We start from the raw sequence: 18,152 nt of genomic DNA on the forward strand, positions 1-18,152 counted from the left end.
GAAGCATTTAATTTTTGTGTGTCTCAGGATTGCGGCACAAAAATCTGTGAATCTGGTTTGTAAATTTTTATAATAGATACAATAATGAAGAGAGCATTAGTTTGATGGGAAGATTATGATTATACAAACATTACATTTGCATGCGTGTGTGTGTGTGCGCCATATCTGATCAAGTAAGCTAGCTGTAAAAATCAAGGTTTTCTTTCATAAGCAGTGATGCTTTGAAGGTAAGCAGTTATATCTGGCCAGGTGAGAGGGGCCCTTTTGCGTCCATCAGACTGACAAATTCACAATTATCCATGAGAAGGAAATAAGACGTGACCTCATTTAGGATCTAACACAGGCTTCCTAATTACTGTTATCAACTGAACTAGTTAACAAGTCGGGTCCGTTTCTGTTCCCCCCAAAGCTGCCGTGCTATTTAAAAAAAAAAAAAGAAAGAAATGAGACCCTCTGCGTCTTCATTGGGGTACATCTCTTAATAGCCACCAAATGGTCAAAGTGAATGAGGTTATGTCACTACTTTGCTTGAAGAAATCTATTTTGGATCTTCCATCAACCCCGCCCCACCAAAAAAATAGCATTCATACTTATACATAGAAATCACACATGCAATGCATTTCACTGCAGTATCAAAATATAATGTTCAAAGGGTGAAAGTGTGGCTTCTATCTCATAACATGTATTTTAGTCTGTGTGTTTCTATTGTTCAAGAATGTGACTCATTTGTCGAGTGTCTTCGATTTATTGACTAGATTGCATTTCCTGTAAATGTTGACTGGAGCTGCTGTTTGTTTTTAAATCTAAAAAAACGGTGTCATCTTTGCACCTAATAAAGACATCCTTGGTTATTCCCACTATTTAGCTCCCACCCACCTCAATTTACACTATTTCAGGCTATGAACAAGGAGAGAATCACTTCCTTCTAAATCTTTTTAAATTCCAGGACATAGCTGACTGTATTTCTGGAGAAACTGGAGAGCAGTTGTTTTGAGAGGGTTAGGAAAGAAGACATAGATCGTAGCTGTAAAGGAAATGTGGAAATGACTTGGTAGAAGTCCTGTTTGCAATTAATTCAAGTTATGTTCTTTTAAAGGATTTAGATTTTATTATTACATATTTAGATATAAATATGTTTGAAGGATGCAATTAGAAAGTCATAACTAAATTAGCTCTTCCATTCTTTTATTACATTTTTTACGTTAGGCATTTCTTATTACAATCTGAATAGAAGACTTTAACAAACAAACATAACTTTTTACAAAAATAATATATAAAAGGTGAAAACAACAAAACACAGTTGCTAAATAAATAAACATGTCATCAACAATGTAGTCTCCTGTGCTGCTTGATAAATGTACAACAAGCAGCTTGAGCAAGCAATTCAAAACATTTCCTGTCTGCTGGTGCCTTTGAAAATAACCCCAAAACAGTCTTCTCTTACATTAATGCATTTAGGGAAAAAATGATTAAGGTTATTGCAAGACTTTAAGTATGAAATGAGTCCTATCAACAGTTAATTCATACCAGGAGCACACATTTAATCAGACATCTTGGCTGTACTCCTTGAAGGGAATACACATCTAAAATCCCCTAGTTTTTTTTTTTTCTTTCTCTTCTTTTTCAGGAGGGGTACATGCTTTTTCAATTTCTTATCAAGATATGCTAACAACAGCATGCTACACAAAGCATATTACTATCAGGCACTAGTGCTGCAATAAAACAGTAACCAAGCATGGGTTTACTTCAATTTATTTTTCTTAAATTCAGCCAGTGACTCTTCTGTAGAGGTTTCACAGCAGCACATTCAGGAGGGAAAAAAGCCATTCGCATTCGATGACTACAGTCCGTTTATTCTTTGGCGGGTAGAAGCAGCACTGGTTTTAAGTCTTTTTTATTCTTTTTTTCTCTTCAGTGGTTCCACAGTACAGAGAGAGATTGTCCAGTCATGTTGCTTACCAGCAGGAGTAAGAGAACAGGGGGTACTGGCTCCACTCAGCCATATTGCCGTGGTGATAGCCGTGGTGCATGCTCTGTGCACTGTAGTCTGAGGGGAGGTGGTGTCCGGGGTAGGCCGAGGACCCGTACTGACTGTGCGGTGGCCCGTTCCACTGCCCGAGAGCCTGCTCTGTAGTGTAGGGGTTATACATGTGGCCGATGACTCCGGGTTTGGTTGGTGGGGGCGCCATGGCGACGTTGAGCACTCCTGTGTAGTCCTGTGGGGTGGCGTGGCCGGTTGGGAGAGATGGAGGACAGGAGGAGGGCAGCATCTCCAGGGAAGAGGGCTTAGCATCCTGGTCTGGCACAGTGGCCACATCGGGAACTCTGGACTCAAAGCTGGGGCGCCCACCGCTGCTGGTGCTGGCCGTGCTGGAAGAGGGGGAAGGAGATTTTCCAAATTCATGGAACCTGCCAAGAAAGGATTTAAAACTCATTAAAGGTCTTTCCTTGCCTTCAATTTTAAAGTCTGCAACATTTCCTAAACTATCTGCACAAGAGAACATGGAAAAACGTGCACTGCACATTTTTACAAGCTCTACCCAAAAGTAGAGCATTTATTTAACTTTTTAATAGCAATACCCGAGTAAATCAATGCAGGCCCTAGTAGAAAAAATCTAAACCGTTTAATTTTAGTAGTAACACCACAGTACAGTCTTTCCTCTTTGTCACAATTAGGAAAGTTTCTTTGCAATCTGTATGTATGTATGTGTTTTGAATACAATGTCATCCTTTGCAGCATCATAAGTGTTTTTCACAGCTTTGTTGCATTGTTCTTTTTTCAACACAACATATCCACCGTTATCCAGCAGTGTTGGGAGGCGGTGTGTTGTAGATACCTGTATGGTTGGTAGGAGGTGGGCGTGGGGACCATCTGCTCTGCGTTGTAGATCTCCCTGGTGTCCGAGCCCAGGGGGGACTCTGTGCGCAGGCTGTGCGATGGGTCATGCTCTGCACCCCAGGGAGAGTAGCGCTCCTCTTTCATCGACTCTCCATCTTTGGGCTTGGAAAGCTCAGCCTGCTCCTGCTCATAGCCTTCATAGAAAGTGCTCCTGAACTCAGTACCGGGGGGGGCTCTCTGCTCTGTTTCCGGTTTCACTGCGTTCAGCCGCTTCAAGCTCTTCTCTGGGCACGCATGACTTCTAAGTGCACGTTGTCTGAAAATGGAAGAGTTAGACTTAAAAAGCGATAGAAAAAACACTAACATCTGTCGCTCCATAAAGATGTTTAACTATCCCAATAATAATATCCTCTCTTTATTAATACATTTCCAGTAGATTTGGATTTGGTCTATTGTCCTTTACAAGTGTGCTTTTGCAGAAGTAATAGAAACAACGACAAGTTACAATAAAGTGGCCACAATAATCACATAAATAATCTTTTATCTGATTTGTTTACATATTAAATTGATTTTTTTTATATATTCAATGACACTTAAATATTCATAATTTTTTGGATCTTTTTCTTCTTCAGATTAGAAAATTGCAGACCCCACCCCAGTAAAACTCTCTCTTTTATTAGACACATTACCTTTTCGTATTTGTGCCCTGTTCCCTGAAGCCTTTAGCAAAGGGGTTATTGTCAATCTTCAACTTGGTTATCTGAAAGAAAAAAATGATATTTAACAACTGAGATACAGGTTTGGGGGGTTGTACCCTAGTAGTTTGATTGTTTGATTCTCAGAAGGATTAACTTTTTATTTTGGAAACATTAATACTTTCTAGCAAAAATATTTTGAAGCTTTTTTTTTTTTTCCTATGTAACCACAGATTAAATACATTTTGTTTTAAACGAGTATGGTACACCTTATTCAACCTACTACAACACTTAAAGAGCTGTGGGGTTTTTGTAAAAAACTTTTATATTTATAGTATTTATTTAGGATATTTGAAACAGTCAGTTAGTTTTCCTCTCACCTTTCCATTCTGGTATGCAGTAACAGCGGTGAACGTGGTCTCAGGGAAGGTGAATGTCTGAAACACACTCCAGCGCACGCTGAAGAGGTCGTCAGCCTGCACGATGTGGAAGCGTGGCTGATAACGATGCATTGAGTGCAGAATAATCTGAAAAGGAGAATAAAAAACACCACCTTGTTATTGCAGTGCACAGAAGAATTTTCATTATACCCATGAACCCCAACAGAAAAATCACTAGTCAGGCATTTACCCAAACAGAGCGAAAGCTAATCATTTATTTGCGTTTAACCGCTTTACAAAGAGTCTTTCGTAGATCTGGACATCTCTGCTTTCCCGAACATGTTTAAATACTTTACGACATTTAGGTGTTAAATAAATTACTTAAATTAGCTTATAATCGATCTCAGGGGAACCTTAACATCTGATGTAGTCATAGATTGGATTTCAAAGAGGCCGGGCAGTCTGCTTACATGGCCGTGTTGGTCCAGGGTGTTATTGGTCAGTTTGAGCTTCAGGAAAGACACCATCTGCTTCATCCAGTGGCTCCCGGGGGCCGGGGAGTCGGGGTGGAGGTATGTCCTGCAGGGGGGCTGCGGCTCAGCCTTCCCAGCAACCTCCCACCTGTCCTTGTTCCACTGGGGACAGAATCAGAGACGCGTCACACACTGGGATCAGGGGGACCCTTCAGGGGGCTTAAGATGAGTTTGTATGTTGCAGTGCCTATACATAAATAAATCAATTAATAAATGATAAAGAGGGAACATACTACGCTGTGAAAGTGAATTTTAAGTAACTCATTTAATTTACATGTTCTTCCTCTGCATGATTTGTTAGTTGAGACAACACTGGTTAAGAGCAAGGATTTGTTGTCAGTTGTTGTCAAAAAGCATTTTTTGATAATGTCTTTGATTAAAAGTGTATCCATTTAGTATCAATCAAGTGACAGTAGTGTTGGAATTACAAAAATATATGCCATTTGCGGGTGAACAAACTGGGTATGAATAAAAGCATGATAAGGAGATGATGTGAGCTGGCTATTGGTCTCCATAAACTCCTCTTTATGGCTGCTCTGTCTGCAGCAGAGTTGATCCGGGACCCACACTCACTGTATTGCATTGAGACACGAGGTGAGAGTGATTACACTGAACACAGAGGGAGGTCTCTCTGGTAGGAGACCAAGACAGTGGCTGCCCAGCAGGAGATAGAAAAACAGGAAGTGATAATGGACTTTGATCTACAGTGCCTTTGGGATGATTGGCAGGAGCCTGGGTCTGTGCCCCGTCTGGAGATGATGTGTATTGGAGATTAAATATGTACATTTTTTATTTAAGTTTCTAATGTAGAAATTATTTAGATTTGATGCAAAAGACAGAAAAAACTGCCCCTTGTTTGAAGGTTGAAGATTTGCATTTTGCAACAAAAAATATGAATATCCTTGTATTTTAAGTTATTAAATAAAGTCGTACATGACTCAGATTAAAACAATAATAGTAATTGAAAAACATGAGCAATTTTAAAGTGACGTAACAAAATAGCAGAACTCAGAAATATGTTTTCCACAGGACCAATGAGTGATATGAGAGGTTCAGAGATTCAGGGCTTTAGTGTAGCGATGCATGCTGGAAGAGCTTCTGTGATGACGGGGTTGGAGTTTCTCTCGCTGACACTGCAGGCAGATGGAGTCATGTAAAAGTGTCTTACCTTGTATCTGAATCCATCTACGGGCACCATGTCCATCAGCATTATGTACTTTGCGTAGGGCAGCAGCCCTGACAGGTTGATTTTACAGTGTGGAAACATCCGCCTGAGAAGAAAAAAATCTAGTTTTACCAATTTTGCTGCTAGAAGTTGAATTAGTTTTTTTTTTTTTTTTTTTTTACAATTTCATTAATTTATTTACTGGTTTTATTGTTCCAAAAAAGAGAGACTCAAAAATAATAGCTGTGTCAATTACAGAATATATAAAGCACGGCTACTGGTGTCATGCAGTTTGTGTTTGTAAAGGATGTCCTTGTTAGTAGATTGAAGTCAAAAGAGCTCAGGCTGGAGCTGCAGTAATATGCAAAAGTAAATATTGAGTAGAGGGGGCTGGGGTGAGCAGTAGTAGTCAAGGATACAGAGATACAAAGGAAGCAAGAAGTACAGAAGCATTTGTCCTCAATCTAACCCCCCTGGGTAAGTTAGACTTACCTGCCAGGTTTAGTGATGATCATCTCCGTCCCTAATTCATGGAAAGATTTCCAGAGGTTCGAGTCCTCCAGGGTCATGCGCACGTTGCTCTGCAGGTAGGGGTCAGAGCCTGCGGGGGCCGCGGATGAGGGCGGTATGCTGAAGTTGGGTTTTAGGTCTGGAAAGAGAGAAGGACCGGTGTGAGCACCTAGGATCAATACAGACATGTCCTAGGAGATGCTTAAAGGAACCACTTAATTTCCCAGCAGATGTGCTTGTTGAAAGAAGGGACATATGTATTAGTACTTGATGTTCTAAATGTAAATGCAAAAGTCCTTACAAACTGTAATGAGCAAAATCACTGACACTTTTAGGTACAATAATCAATTTGAAAACCTGAAACACTTTTCATAGTCTATTGCTTATTTATTTATTCATTCTATTACAGTATCTCTATTACAGTATCACAGGTTAAACACATTTTGACATCTGATATCAATCAGAATACAGAGCTGAGTTTACTCCAGTAATGTACGTGAAATCAGTCGATCTCAGTGGGAAAGGAGCCTACAAACAGGCTGAAATCTTGCTGTGGGAAGACACCACTGGGGCAAAGTTGGCATTGTGATCTAGAGCACACATGGACAGGCAGAACTCAAATATGAAGAGATTGTTCATAATCAGGACTCACCACGTGCAGGCTGCATTGTTAAAAAAAAAAAAAAAAAAAAAGTGCCGGTGGTACAGAAAGGAATCCCGAAATGGATGTATATCAGACAAATAAGATGAAGACGTATCTTCCAGCAGCCCTGAAAAGGTATTCACTGTACATCCGTTCTTTGGCTCCGGTTAAGTCCAAGATGCTCAATGCTTAATCCAAGGTGCACTGAGGAGAGACAGTGATTGAGTGAAGGGCCTGAGCTCCACACAGGGGTGTCCCACCACTTTTAAGAGGACATCAAAGGGGGTGTGGCCTCCGGTCCCAGGCCATTCCTTTGAAGTGACACAGTGAAAGGTGAATGCCCTGTCCCGATTGGATGGCTGGACAATCAAAGGAACTTAGCAAAGCCTTGATACTGTCCCCACAGGAAGCACTGTGGAGGAAATGCATCTTTATTAACTGCTAAGAGACTTTTAAACAAATACAGAAAGGCCTCCCCTCTTGAGAAGAAACCTAGCCATGGTGCTAAAATCCCTGTAAATATCCAGATAATCCCTGTAAGCAGAGAAAACACGAAAGAGGGAAATGGAGCATTTGGTTTTCATGTAAACAAGACCAGTGAAAATTATCCTTATTTATGGCCTTATTGGTCAACCAAAGCAAAACATGTTCCTTTAATTGAAGATTGTTGTACATTTATAATGATTGGATTTCTTTCTTGTGCTTATGTGCTCAGATATTTGAAGAATGAAAATCATTATTTAATTATTTTACAATGCTTAGAACATTCATAAAACCTTGCATGATTATACATAATCTGTCTATTTGACCAATTAAAGCATGATATTCTTCACAGACCTGCTGTTTTGTTTTTGTTTTTACTACTAATATTGGTTTTATTTCATGCATCACTGCACCAAAATATATATTATTCAAATTACTTTATGCTTTTGAAGAAAACTACAATTTTGGTCTTACATTTTTTGATCAAGCTGTGCCCTTTCAGTGTCACATATGTGCCTGACAAATAGCTTGCCAAACAGTCTGGTTAATGTCTGTATGTTAAGTTGCAAAATAATGACTAAGAATTAAAAATGTCACAGTCACAGTCGGAGTAACTATGGAGTAAAGCTTGACCATCTTACAATGTAAAGTGTGAAAATTTCTTCCCTTGTTTTTTTTACAAGCAATTCAAGCAATTTAAATTATTTCAACTGGTTGTTTATTGGAAGTTCTTGGTATAACTGTTTGGTTTCACCTCAAAATCACCATTACACTATTCCACATCAACTCTATGTAATTAAATATAAACTGATTCAACTATTCTGTGATAAGCAGAGGTTCTATAAGTAAGGGAACAAAACATTTGAGTTTGAAAAGAGTAGAAAGTTTTGTATATATATTTAAATCAGCTTTTGTTGTACTTTTTGAACTTGCTGCAGCCAGTTCAGTATTGACCAATTCTTGACTGACAGTGTGTTATGACCCCCCCTCCCCAAGACATGCTAAATAAATAATAAAACATTGCTGATTTAAGGAATCCCCTTTGTTCTGTTTTCAGCCCACCCGTCTCTAGCTATGACATATTCACTGTTAAAGAAAGGACCGGAGCATAAATCCATAATGTGCGTAATGACGTACTAAACCTCCTGAAGTGTTTACAGTTATGAGCTGAGCTGTGACAAAGTGAGAGTTTTACCTCTCAGCTCTTCTAATTCGGGTAACGTGTGCTGTAATGAACTGTGGTGGCTGGGGGCCAGAGGGTTGTGTATTGGGGCGTCTAGACAAGAGAATGGGCTGTTTGTTAATCTCATTAGGTCCCGTTTCCCCTGAAAGGGCTGTCCCTGAAATATTCATGGTACCCTGGGTGGAGAGGTTGTTGGAGAGGAGACGAGGAGAGGGCACTTAGCGGTTATTTAGCACTGGAGGGCAAAGTCCTGCCCCAGAGCCGCAGAGCCCAGGGCTTGAATTTCCCATTCATCAAGGTCTGGGCCTAGCTTGGAAAGCCCCTCTGCAGGCCGCCTGCTTTCCTGGCGGCCCATTGTCAATGGCACATCTCCCGCCATCCTGCTCATCTCAAATCCACAACCTGGCTCACTTTCATGTCTCGGCTCCGCCTGCGTTACTGTTTATTTACCTCAGTGTCTCTTTCCACAGAAATGCAAAAAGCCTTGGTGAATGGCACATACACATATTTACTTAACTTTTGTTTCTTATTTATTCACTCTTTGCTCTGAATATTGAATGCCATTTTTAAAACATATTTTTACAGTAAAAAATGTGTTTTGGTCCAGTTTATATATTTCATATTTTATCAGATTTCATATTATTACTTTTAGTTTTTTTAAGTAAGCATCCCTCCACACACACTTCAATTTGTGTATTACAGCAAATAAATTGACACAAATTTTTGTTTTGTTTTATGTGCCGCTTTGGAAATACTGCACCAATTTCAAGGCTCTTTGTGCTCAATATCCACAGGGGGTCGTGGATGAGGAATAATAATGAAGTGATTCTGTTTGCCCGTCACTGTGTTTTATAATTTACAGTTATACCTAATATGTTTGCTTTGTTCAGCCCTCAGCTGTATTAATGTCAGCTTAATTGCAACTCATATGTGAAAGAAATATAATTATATGTGTTGGTGGAATTTCGAGCAATTTAATACGTTTTTTTTTTTTTTTTTAAACCAAGCTGCATGTTTTCATATATATGCAAGAGAAGGTGCTATAATTTCCTGGGTGTGTGATTCACTGATTCAGGTCTCATTTGTCTACCTTTTATCTCCAGTCCTTGGTGCAAGATGTGATAGACCTGAATTTGGAAATTGTTTTGAGATGGGCTCTAACATGAGATCTGAGATTTGGTATTGTATGTTAAAAAAAATTGTGTTTATTTCACAGTTATTGCTAGTTGTAGAGAGAACATCGGTGCACTCACAGTTTCATGTAATGGATTGTTCAAGGTTTGAATCACATTAAATAATTAGACTATTATATTGTAGAATTTGTATGCGTTTGTTGACAAAGGCAGGTCTGTACTATGACAGTGCTACAGTATTCCCATCACAAAAGCATCTTCAATAAGAAGAGTACAATCCATTTCCCTGTACAAAAGTGTTCGCTTTTTAATGAATTGTGTTGTGGTTAGATGCGCTTAATATTGTCAGTGTTGTGTGTGCGTGTGTGTTTTATTTACATTTTTGCTTTATTAAGTGCGGCCATTAAACACATACAAAGGTGACATTAACATTGCTCATTAAAGTTACCAAATACATTCAGATGGACAAGTAAAGTACTTTGTTTGGGAGACGTGTTGTGCCATGTGTTTGTGGTTTACCAAGACTGTTAACCCAAATCTTCTAGAAATAAGACAGGCCTTTTGATATATTGCATTTCCAAAGACCTTGTTGCTATGGCCTTGTAAACCAAAGCTTCACAGACTTTGAAAATGTAGTTGTGATTCAACAGCCCCAGTGACAGAATGGTCATCATTACTGCCTCACTGTCTTGGAGAGACCAATTTAAAAGCAATACAAGTTCACTCAACAGTCTTAACTCCCTCGGGTGTTTTATTTGAGCACTTGCACTCCTTCACTAGTTTTACTGCTTGAAAACACATCATATTAATGTAAGCTGAAGCATGAATGAAACTCGTTCTGACGAGCAGGTCTTGTAGGGGCAATCCTGGCTCTGCTCTGTAGTATGTAGCTCTTGATTTCTCAGGCTCCCCTGAAAGAGGAGGCCTCAGAAGTTGTGATGCCCCCTAGTGAGAATTTTCCTTTGGTGTATTGAGCTGGCCCTCTTGGTGTTGGATGCACTGTCATAGTTATTCTGACATGCTGCTGCGGTTTGGCGACCACAGTCTACAAGACGAACCATCTACACCTACAGAAGTGGTCAGAGGGAAGAGTGAGTGTCAGTTTCAGTGTCAGAGCCTTGCCTTTTGTTATATGGTCCAAATTAACATTAACGCTTTGGTGTCAGGCGGGAGGTATAGCAATGTGTTTTTTCTTTCTGCAAATCTCCATAAATTGCCACGTAACATAAGCCAGTTTAATGACTGCTCTCCTCCTTTGCCTAAATGTTTTCCCTTGGGCTGGCCATATTGTTTAACTGTATATTCCCACACTGGGTATCTACACTCAAAGGAAACTTGGTAGAAATGATTAGGGTGGCAGTTGGACAGTTGATCTTGTTATAAATTCACATTGACACAAAACCTCTGGCTTTTGGAATGCAAGTAGGTTAGCCATCAGCGCCCCACATCCACTCCGCAGTCAAATGGCAACTACAGTTTGCTTTGAGAAAGGTCATGTGCAAATCTGCTGTGATGTCTTATAAAAATATTTCATGCATCAGTAACAATGAATAAAGATAGTAAGTTAGTAAGTCAAAGTAGGTAAGGAAGTTAAGTAACTAACTGGAACAAAATGGATATGGCTAATTATCAATGGGTTACAATTTCCTGATGGAACAAAAACATGATATAAAGACAAATTCCTCCATAACCCTTACACACTGGAAATCAGAAATGGATGTGCCAGTAAGGTAGAGGTGTCTAGAGGAGTTTGGGTAGGCAGGGGCTGGCATGAACTGGGAAAGTGAGAGGTGAGGTGTCTAGGAAAGTGAGAGTCCTGATGGGGTCTATAGGGAAGACTGGAGTGGATAAGACTGGTCTGAAAGATGTGGAGCTGGTGCGGGGACATCTACGTCAGGAGGGAAGAGGAGGAAATGTCAAGTAGAGGGAAAAAGTAAAACAGCAGTGACAGCAGCCAGAGCTGAGCTGCCTTTAACTGGAGAGGCTGAAAACCAGGCCTCAGCACTGGTAATTCTGGTATTCATTACTCGTTACCTAATTGGACTCATTTCTGGCTTATTTGGACCAGTTAAACAAGTACCCAGCTCTTACACTTTGCTTTAAATTGGCCTTAATGTTTTAACAGTGATATTATCTATATCGTCTCTAAAAAACTAGCTTTCAGGTAGGCCACTCTTAACTTGTATCTTCCGAGGCAGTTTTTATTTTTCACAGTGCTGATTGTAAAGATCTCCTGTCTCCATAATGTGACAGTGTACTGTGTAGCCGATGTCTGTAGCCTGTTTCATACATTAAAAGACTTTGTTTCAACTTAGCACTTATGAGCATTTAAAAAGAGGAAGGCTGTCCGGAACATTTCTAAAGACTTCGCTGCATTCGTTTTGGCCTGTAAAGAATTACTTGCAAGAAGTGAGAATCTCGCCTACTTTCTTTTGAAAGAAGAATCCCCTGTAGCTAGCACCTGCCCCAGTTTTTCTTCTCTTCTTTTTAAAAACAACTCAGTTTGCTGTAGATTTTAGTTTTTGCTTAATTTGCAGTCTTTGTGAATATTGAAAATGAGAGGGTGCTGTTGTGAGCTCCTTCTTTGAGCTTCCCTGCATCATCCAGGCAGTGGTGGGGGGCTGGAGGCTGCTAGACACCTGAGTGCTGTGGATTGAGGGAGACAGTGTCTTCAGTGTGGGAGTGACTCCTGACCTGTGAGAAAAAAGATAGATTAACCAATGCCTAACTCTCAAAAGATGCTTGATAGATAATGTGTTTCTTAGGTAGTTTGATTGGATATTGTGCCTGGTACATTTGGTTTAGTCAACAGTAAAAGCAATTAATTCTGCAGCTGGAAAGAAACTAAATCCTGTTCTGACATCTTCCCACTCTTTCTCTGATTGTGAATGCTTCTCACGCTGTGATTGTCACTTCTGGATGTGGCAGCTGCCCACACTGGCAGTGCTGCTCGGCGAAGGAGATGCTGTGCAGGGACAGAGTGTCACATTTTGATTCTGCTTAAAGACGTTGCATGGCAGCGCTCCCACGTGTGTAGGTTAAAAGTGCTCGTCTCCTTTCATTTCAGAGTATACATGAGCCTCTGTGTGTGCATTCTGTTTTTGGAAACAAGTACTTCATGTGCTTTGAATTGTCCAGGTTTGTGCTCATTAGTAAGAGATTTCTATAATTAAAACAACTTTCAGATCTTAATGCAACAATTGCTGACAGGCCAGTTGAAACTGGTGATCATGAAGAGAACATTGAAGTGTGAGTGACTTGCAGCAGCATACACATATACTGCTAATCTAAACACTATCCTGACCCCATGTCATATTCTCAGACTGATCAGATATAATTGTTTCTAGTTTTATTAGTTACTGCAAGGAAAGCTACTTAACTTCAGGCTGCCTATGATAAAGATGCTTTAATCTTAGTCAGATTTTATTGTAAATAATCAAATTGATGCCCCTTTTGTAATATCAATGCCTAGCACGCGCCTCCTTACCAGATATTGTTAGTAGAGCCTCCTGGTGTTGGGGTAGTAAACTGCACTCATACTGAAAGAGCAATAGTCAGCTCCAAGGAGTACTTCAGTGAAAAGAAAAACTTTTACCCTCGTGCCAGCCAAGATCACATTTAGTCCTTTATTTATTTTATTAGATTTCTGTCCCTTTGTTCACAATAATCAGTACTGTTTCTAGTCCCCTTGAGTTAAAGTGCATTTTCCAAACTCAATAGCGTGAGGTAGTTTTATGGGCTTTAGCTCTCAGCAATGCTGTCCTTGCAAAACACAGTTCTGCAACTTGACAGATAATATAGATTAGACTTCCACTTTTCTAATGTATAGGAGATAGTGACAGAGTCTCCTGACACTTTGACAAGCAGATGAGATGCTGACTGTCCCCAATTTGTAATTTCACCGAATAGCTTGATTTGCCAGTTTAAAAAAAACAAAAACTAAATTGCACCTTATTTCTTCAGGGAAGAAAACAAAAACGGAGACTTGGCAGATTTTCTTAGCACGTGTTTACGACGAGAGATCTTGAAAGCCTGAGCTGTTAAAATATCGACTGGCTTGTGAAAGAGAGTGTAAGTTAAAGAATATTTTCTCTAGGCTCATGCAGTTGCACACCCTCTGCTGTGTGATTGTAGACACCTTGGCCTTTCACTCCTCTTCCCTCGAATTTTAATATCTATTGGGCTGAGATGCTGGTGCAGTTTTGCCCTGGCAATTGATCAAGGCAAGGGGACTCAGATTCAGTTCCTAGAGGCCTGCAGATTCAGTTGGCTTTTGTTCCAGCCAAGCACCCAGTTACTTAATTGGTCTGATTAGCTGATTTAATAGGTGCATTTAATACTCTCTGCTGACTGCATATTATATTGTAAGTAGTACTGTGTTTCAAAATATTAAACCATCATCCCTTTGAAACTATGTTACAATGTGTCTAAATACTAGACAAAATAAATAGAGAGGCCTAGAAAGCAGAAGGTACCGTGACCCTTGGGGATTGAGTTTGACTCCTGGCTTCACAAGCCGTGATTGACTCGAGTCCTGCTCTTCCTCACAGGGAGGATGTCAATGCGCAGCACCAGTGCTGGCACGGGTGGCACGAAGTGAACGATTTATAATTGTTCCTAAAAGATGACCATTATGATCGATGTGTTTCACAGTGCACTGTTTAATCCTCGCATTTCTGTTCCCGGTGCCCAGTGAACTCTGCCATAAAAATAACAGATTTAACGAGGAGTGTGAAGTTAGCTTTTCGATTAAATCCATGTGGCTCATTTGTCTGTGCTCTGGCTGTGTATTGGGCTGTGCAATCTAGCCCACCTTCTTTGTACAGGCAGACTACAGTGGTCTCCTGATGACCTGTGTGCTCTGGACTGATTCCACCACTAAAAAAACATTTAATTGAAACAAGGTTTGTTCTCTGTCTGTTCTTAAAAGTGTTCACACAAGAGCAGCATTACTGTACCCTACAGGCTTACCTATGCTGTTTGCTACAAAAGATGATGAAGCTAGTATTCCCCTTGTGACCGTCCTCTACCTCGGCAAATGTTCACTGTAGTTCATTTATTTATATATTGGCTTGTTTGTTTGTTAATTTGAATTGCCAGTAATAGCCCAGATAAATACACGTGTCCTCTGAAACACACACTCTGTGGCCATCTGCTGCTGCTGGTACTGTGCACTCCACAGAGACAACAGCAGACCTGTGTAATTGCAGGTAGATGCTTTACTGGCTGAGGCTCATGGGAAGCCCTGTCACCGTGATTTGGGCGGCCTTCATTACATTTGAGCACACCCTCCTGCACAGTAAGCGGCACAAGCAGCTCTGGAGCTGGCGGGGTCAGGAGGTGGTGTTAATGCCATTAGACAGAGACAGCGGAGGTGAGGGGAGAAGTGAAGGCTAGGTTCGCACGCTTTACAAAATGAATGGCAAATGTGGCAAATGACACAGCCCACAGAGTGAACAGCGGCAGATTGGCTCATTATGTGCTGTTGCGTGTGTGCTGCTCTGTCGTCGCATTTTACAGCTTGAAAAACCGTGTTTGACTGCACTGTCCAGAGACCGGCTCGGCAGGGGACACAAACTGGGCGTCCAAAACAGCAAGCTGCTTCTCAGGCAAACCATTTCTCCTAGAGAATATATTTAACTCTTCAAACTTTTATTAATTATCCAATGAATATTATTATTTTAGATTAGTTTGGCCAAGAGGGTGGAGTGTCCAATGGATTTAACAGCTGTGTGTTTGTAAAACTGATGAGCTGACTAATTAATATTTATTTGGGGTCAGTCTATCTTGACCTGGTCTCTTGGTATCTTGGCCTGCAATTCAAGGTTTGGTTTTGTAGAGTGTTCTCTGAAAGTGAGCCGAAGCTCTCCTAATTACAGTCCAGGTGCTGGGGGGGTGATCCTAACTAGATTCCTGTCATTTATTCTCATAATTTGTCTGAGGGTCGCACAACAATTCAGCATCTCAGCCTCTTAAATGTATACCCACATATTCAAAACCCTTCATTTTCTAACTTGATCTGAACATAAGAGACCAATAGGTTTGGTACTTTCAAGCTACCAAAGCCGCAAAACAAGCAAAATATGAGAACAACTTTAAATCTCACAGCCGTGCAATCACAGAGAGGTAAGGTTATGAAGCACTTGCATGATACATCGATTTTTAATAGAGGCTAATATAAACCACCAGCTCCTATTAAGAGCACTTAACACAGTGCACTAATATTTGCCATTGTGAAAAATGACACTGAAAGAGAAACACTTTTGGTGATAAGTATTCATTAGGAAGAGTTCTTCAGCGATTGCATTCAATTAGCGTGTAATATTCAATTTGCTGTGGCCCCAACAGGAGGGAATTAAATGACATTGTTGCTAATCAGACAAAACATGCTCACATCCTGTGCATTAAGAGGTATTGCCAAGGTGATTCTTACACTTACAAAAATTCTTACACTGAAGAATATGAATGCACAGCAGCTGGCAATTATAATATAGTATATTGAGCACGGTTGGAAATGTTTCAAATGAAAAATAAGTAAATGCCATGGAAACCACTAGAAATAAATGTGGCATCACATTTCTGAGGTTTCTTATATTTTATACTCTTTTATGGCTTCCCCCCCCCATGTGTGGCCACTGCGCTCGCCGAGGAGCAAAGTGCATCTGATTGAGGAGCATGTCTCTCCATGTTTGAACTTGTCTTGGGAGTCTCATGTCTTCTCATAAAGCGAACAGTGTTTGTTTGGGCGGTGGTGGGGGATTAGGAGCGGTTTGTTGGCTTTCTAGAAACAGTGTTGTGCTGCCACACTGAACATCCTTGATTGATTTTATTTTGTGTGGATGACCATTTTTTTGTGATTTCAATTGAGCATATTTTACAAGGTTTATTTCTTATAATCAAGAGGCCAATTAGTGATTGTCATGTACAATGCACACCTGAAGAAAAATGTACAGAATGGGATTGTAGGTGATCAGCTTTATGGAGTCCACAATCCTGTGCATGCTTCTACTTGATATGGAATATAATGAATGGAAGGCAACTCCTTTCAGTGACGTGGCTGTTATTTCTTCACATTTGACTAATAGTTTTCCTGCTTCATTTACCCATCTTTGTTTTCTCTTTCACCCATAAATGGTCGGTGTGCCGGCATATTGTTCTCTAATGTGTGGGCAATGGCCCTGCCTGGAGCTTCACTTTGGCAAATCTGCAAGCATCAGCTGCCTAGGAGTGCCTCCTGGCTCAGGCCTGCCCTATGTATTGATACCTTGTCTTTTTACCGCCGATACTCCATCTTAGAGGTGTCAGTCTCGCACCATTTGCTTTCACTGCCGTGCTCTTGTGCTGAATAGTCACTAGTTAACAGCTGCCAATACACAGCCAATCAAAGATCAGACGGGTCGCTCCGGGCTCGTAAAGCAGACTAGAGTGCTTAGACGAGAGATTTAGCACCTTTCACTGACATTAGCCATGCAGCGTGTCTTTTTGATGCCTTAATTGGTCACTTTAACGGACTCGGAAGAGGTAGCACCCCTGCTCCAGAGGAGGACATATAACAGATGCCCACTGTAAACATGAGATGCTCAAACGGCAGCTTGCCTTCCTCACGTGGTTTACATTTTTCTATGGTGAACAAAAACACTTCTGCTGTTGCATCTGCTTCTCCTCAAAGCTTTTGGATTTGCTTGATGATTATTAAAAAGTCCATTATAAAGACTGCACAGCCATGTACTCACATGTATATGCATGCTTTCCAGAACATGGTTCCCAAATTGTCCCACAATGGAAGCAGTCTGCTCAGGAGACTTGCTTGCCACAACTGTGATTGACTAGGAGAGCGTGCAACACTACAAGTACCATTAACAGATTCTTGTTTGAATGGCCTTGCCTCCTAATTTCGAATCGTCTAGCCCTGTGCTCCTTGTTTTAGTAGCTTCAGAAGCATCCGTCTGTTCTTGAGCTGGCAAGTAGCTGTGATCACACAACCCCCACCACTCCTGTCTTTTGCCGGCTCACATGCAAAGTAAGATGACATTCAAACTTGAAATTCAAAGCAGTTAAGACAGGAATTAAGAACACATTTGGTCCCCTACTTAATTAAAACTTACATGCCGAAAAAATAAGCAAAACAATTGCATACTGACTGGCAATGGCAAACCAGAGTTTATACTTCATGAGAATCTTCTACAGTTTGTCAAGTCACTGGTTAAGTGTCCCTTTAGGACAAGTACATATCCCAGATCTCTGCAAACTGTAGAAATATGTTTGGCACAATCCTACAGCATCTCTGAGTCTGGGAACAAAGCAGCTCTCTGTGGGTCAGAGAACAAAAATGGGGACAAAATGAAATCCTCAACAAGTGCTTTATACAGAAGTAAGAAGGTTTAAATGAGACTGCAATGTTACATTTTTTTCTCCCTAAACCGTTTGCATTTAGAATAGTTTGATTTTACTTTTTGGTGATGTGGGCGATTAGTTCTGCTATATAATTTAAATTGATGAAATAAGATGCAATTGTTAAACATTCTTCATGATTGGTTGCTAGGTGCAACTATGTAGTGACTACAGGGGAAGACAAATTGATCCCAGCA

At 40.5% G+C, this 18,152-nt stretch overlaps 1 protein-coding gene across 1 annotated transcript; it reads right to left on the reverse strand.

Moving 5' to 3' along the window:
* Positions 1 to 1,330: 1,330 nt before the first annotated feature.
* tbx16 (T-box transcription factor 16) lies at positions 1,331 to 6,790 on the reverse strand. Its single transcript, XM_066689132.1, has 8 exons — positions 6,775 to 6,790; positions 6,105 to 6,261; positions 5,616 to 5,718; positions 4,385 to 4,549; positions 3,915 to 4,061; positions 3,529 to 3,599; positions 2,838 to 3,155; positions 1,331 to 2,409 (listed from the first exon to the last, which is right to left on the reverse strand). The coding sequence occupies exons 1-8, from the start codon at positions 6,788 to 6,790 to the stop codon at positions 1,956 to 1,958; spliced, it is 1,431 nt and encodes a 476-aa protein (XP_066545229.1). The 3' UTR covers positions 1,331 to 1,955.
* Positions 6,791 to 18,152: the final 11,362 nt, after the last annotated feature.

This window comes from Amia ocellicauda, chromosome 17 (assembly GCF_036373705.1).
Source record: "Amia ocellicauda isolate fAmiCal2 chromosome 17, fAmiCal2.hap1, whole genome shotgun sequence".
NCBI classification, from domain to species: domain Eukaryota; kingdom Metazoa; phylum Chordata; class Actinopteri; order Amiiformes; family Amiidae; genus Amia; species Amia ocellicauda.

Bases quoted from the DNA above. Each gene is read 5' to 3' on its own strand.
- tbx16 (XM_066689132.1), bottom strand. The intron at 5,719-6,104 runs GTAAGTCTAACT...TTTTCTTCTCAG, and splicing joins ATCATCACTAAACCTGGCAG to GCGGATGTTTCCACACTGTA. The intron at 3,156-3,528 runs GTAATGTGTCTA...TTCCATTTTCAG, and splicing joins CAGGGCACAAATACGAAAAG to ACAACGTGCACTTAGAAGTC.